The sequence below is a fragment of the Trachymyrmex septentrionalis genome, unplaced genomic scaffold, assembly GCF_001594115.1.
Source record: "Trachymyrmex septentrionalis isolate Tsep2-gDNA-1 unplaced genomic scaffold, Tsep1.0 scaffold275, whole genome shotgun sequence".
In the NCBI taxonomy this organism is placed as follows: Eukaryota; Metazoa; Arthropoda; class Insecta; order Hymenoptera; family Formicidae; genus Trachymyrmex; species Trachymyrmex septentrionalis.
Window position 1 is genome coordinate 90,286 of NW_017305436.1, and position 3,962 is coordinate 94,247.

Sequence of the window (3,962 nt, forward strand, 5' to 3'; positions counted from 1 at the left end):
TTTGCCAGATGTCCAACCTTACGATATGACGTTTTACAGCTGACAATTTTAACTATAACATATTGGTAGCGCCATTGTTTGTCAAACGGCGGAAACTTATTTATACTCCCAATATATTTTCATTTCCCATCGACTATCCATAACATAAGTTTTTACTTTTCTGACAAATTCTAATGTATGTATTTTATGTATGTACTGTTCAGTTTAATTACCAAGACAAAGGCTCGTCTTTTTCTTTTAATTTGGTTTTTAAATTATTGAGCCATTATACTATTATATAATTGTAATTATAATATTAATTTGTCTCTGATGGCTAAAAAATGAACCGAAACATGTAAGCGGGTTATCTAATAGTTTTGTGTCATGTTCATATTATTTGTTTTGCGCAACAATTATCGCGCCTGACTCCTATTACCCAATTTCTTTGTGATTATTAATGAGTTCTTTGCGAATCAACTTATGATTATTTGGTATGAAATTTAACTTGGCACCAATTATTGATATCAAATTTTTTTACAAATGATACATAAAATTTTGTGGAATTTAACTTGGCGCCAGTTTTGTTGATATCAAATATTTTATACGAATATATAGTATATAATTAGAATTAAATAAATAAAAAGATAGTACCATTTGGATTTTACTTTTTAATTTGATAGAATTTACCTTGATTAAGATAGCATCTGGATTTTAATTTTTCATTTAATATATTAGTTTTTTCCGAGAAGTAATTTTTGACAGAGAATTAAAGTTGTTATTACTTGAGTTGAACACTTTTATTTGAGAAGCACGTATATTTTTAGCGTCTTTTCTTACCTTTTTTAAAAAGGTAAGTTTGTTTTTTAATACCGTATTTTTTCATGTTGATGAAAATAGTTGCCAATCAGAAAATGCAGTACTAAAAAGATGCTTAAAAAATTCTGAAAAATTCTTGGAGTTTTATGAGAAGAAAATAAACAATTTTTGTCTCTTGCTGTTTTTCTGTAAAGTTGATTTGAGTAAAAAATTATTGAAGATCAATATTCGGAAGTTTTTAGTAATTAATATCTCATTAACTATTGCGAAAATTACAAAATGGGAGAGGACTTTTCGACTTCAGTCCATTTTACTGCTATGCGAGAAGTTTATTGTTAATTGTCAGACTCTGTATAATATACCTCTTTTATATAGAGAGTATCCTAATGGTAAATATTTTAAAAACAAATTCGTAGTAATATTTTAAAATAAAGAGTCTAATACGAAAATGCCGAGGCATAGTTTTTAAACAGAAAAGTTCAAAAATTATGATAGGACTAGAATTTCGAGCACTCGTGACAAGATCAGTGTGCAAGTGCTGAATTTTGTTATTATCATAGGAATAAAATTCGAAGAATTTTCGTACTGACTATCTTATCATTCCTAAGCGTGCAAAATTCTAATCCTGTTACAATTTCTAATTTTTTAACTTTTATTATTTGAAAATTATCTTAGCCTCGACACTTTTGTATTAGACGATTTAAAATGTAAAGAATATTTTTCTTTTTTAAATATTTATCGTCGGCTCTTGTTTTCTCCTTTTATCTGAAATTAGATCTAAAATTTTATGTCCATAATTTGATAGGTCTGTGACGGAACTAATGTATGTACACTTTTGGAACTTAAAATGAGAAAAGTTTATGTCTGATATTTGTCGAAAGCGAGAAAGAGAATTTTAGTGCAGTATAGTGGAGGGGAACAGAAAACAGACCATTGAAATCGCTAAGATCTCGAGGACTGAGAAAAAAAATTAACAAATCACATTGAGCAATTTGACCAGTTGATCAATGCGGTCTTAATTTTTTCTCCATCCAAGATCTCGAAGCGATGTTCTAGAACTTCTAGTTCGAATACAACCTTCATTCTCAAATAATCTAAATTCTAAAGCATTTCTGGAAAATTTAAAATATAGCAATATAATATACCTAGTATAGGACCGTATATATGATAACACAAACTATAGAATCAAAATGATATAGCTGGATTTTGATGCTTGTATGATTCTTGTTTGAATTTATATACTACGTATGTAATCTCCGCGCCAAAAATGATTTTTCGATCTTGAAACACTAACTTTACTAAACTACCGCAGTAATATCACGAGTTAAATTGACTAACAATTTAACAAATTTTTTATGCTTATTCACATCTTCGAAACGATCTTAATAATGTTGAATAATATATTGAAATTTGTAAATAATTAATTCTTATTGTGAAAAATATTACCTCGGCCGAGAGTCGAACTCGGATCTCTTGCATTCCGTGCGAACGTTCTAAAGCTCTAAGCTTTAAACTACCAAGGTCTTAGTAATAATATTTTTCGCAATAATTTAAAATAAAGTTTCGAAATTAATCCAATTCGATCTGTTGTCGATCCCAAGCATTATTATAAACTTTTTCTCATCTTTTGTTATTAGTATTGCGACGTCTTAGTAGCAGAAATACAGGAAATGTTGGCGAAGCTCCCTGACCCTTTACCAGGTATAAGATGTCACGAAAAGAGAGGATATCTGCCAACTGATTTTGACGTACAGTGCAGAGAAATTTTAAATAAACAAGTACGGGCTGTTTTGAGAAAAAGGATGAATATTCCTGAGGATCGTACGTATCAATGTCAGTATGTTAAAGACAAATTTATTGATAATAAAAGAACTTATATTTTTATTACAGATCCAACAACGCTTCCACGAAAACGGAAATATGGTATTAAATTAAAATATAATAAAATGATTAATAAAAAAACCAAAAAGAATACCACAAATACTACGGAAATTTAGGCTAATATTACGTTTATTTCGAAATTAACAACTGAACATGATTAATATTGAAAGTTATAAAGCTTGAATTTAAGCAATTAAAGTTATAATTATGTAAAAAAAATTTCTGAAATTGTATGCTCCTTTAAAAATATTAAAATATAATATCTCAATACGTATCATTTGTTTATAAAACATTAGTCCCCGAAAAGATGTATTATTTCTGATTTAATTCTAACAAGGAGATTCACATATGTATTTTGATCAGTTTTACGGATTTTGATCAGTTTTTGCATGGTTATTTTGGTGCTCCAAAAAATATTCCTTGTAAAGCAGTAAATTGCAGCTCTGCGTATTTTTCGAGAAAATCGTGATTTTAGATCATGACAATGGGATTGCGTAAACCGGGGGGAATCGATAGATATTTAAAATAACAACTAATTTTTATGTATATACTGCTAAAAAAATTATTGCATAGAAAATTTGTGGGTAAAAATTGGCCAACTTTGACTAACGATAACTTTGCGAAAAATTATCGTAGGATAACGTTTTTTTTTCTTTAATTAAAACTTGAAGTCTCTACTTTAAGACGCTATGGCCACATTTTAAGTTTGATACACTTCTGCTACTGTAACTCTCAAAAATATGAGGGTGTGTTTGTTATATTAAAATTATAAAGTTTGACAGAATGCATGGACTTTGTAAAATTTGTTTAGGGAATGCCGTTTGCAGCGATATAAAGTTCAAACTTTCCTCTTTAATTAAAAAAAAAAAAACGAGTCGCTGTGATTTTTTTTGCAAAGTTACATACAACACTTTAAAGTTATTTTTACATTTTTGGCATATATTACCGACATTACCTGTATTACCGAATATGCATCATAATGAGGTTGCTGGATGGATTTTGCACGTTTTTGATTTGTACTAGTAGTAGTAGTTTATTACGTGCTCACCAACGTGATTACACGGACTTCCATTATATACAATACATCTTAAATATACATATACATTTCTTGCTTACTTTATATTAAGCATTTACCTCATCTACCTTTACGCATACATCTACAAATTCATACTCACTTTCCTACTCATTTACATTTTATGTTTCTCACTCACTCATGTCGGGCTCATTCACTCTCTCTCTCTCTCTCTCTCTCTCTCTCTCTCTCTCTATATATATATATATATATA

The 3,962-nt window shown here is 29.0% G+C and overlaps 1 protein-coding gene across 1 annotated transcript in view; it reads left to right on the forward strand.

Annotated features, from left to right (window-relative positions):
- The window catches only part of LOC108749216 (general transcription factor 3C polypeptide 5), an 83,254-nt gene extending 80,401 nt beyond the window's left edge, over nucleotides 1-2,853 (forward strand). Inside the window, exons 6-7 of the mRNA XM_018487782.1 lie at nucleotides 2,433-2,616; nucleotides 2,686-2,853. Of these exons, the coding sequence (XP_018343284.1) occupies nucleotides 2,433-2,616; nucleotides 2,686-2,792 (291 nt within the window). The 3' untranslated portion in view covers nucleotides 2,793-2,853. The remainder of the gene's footprint in view (nucleotides 1-2,432; nucleotides 2,617-2,685) is intronic.
- Nucleotides 2,854-3,962: the final 1,109 nt, after the last annotated feature.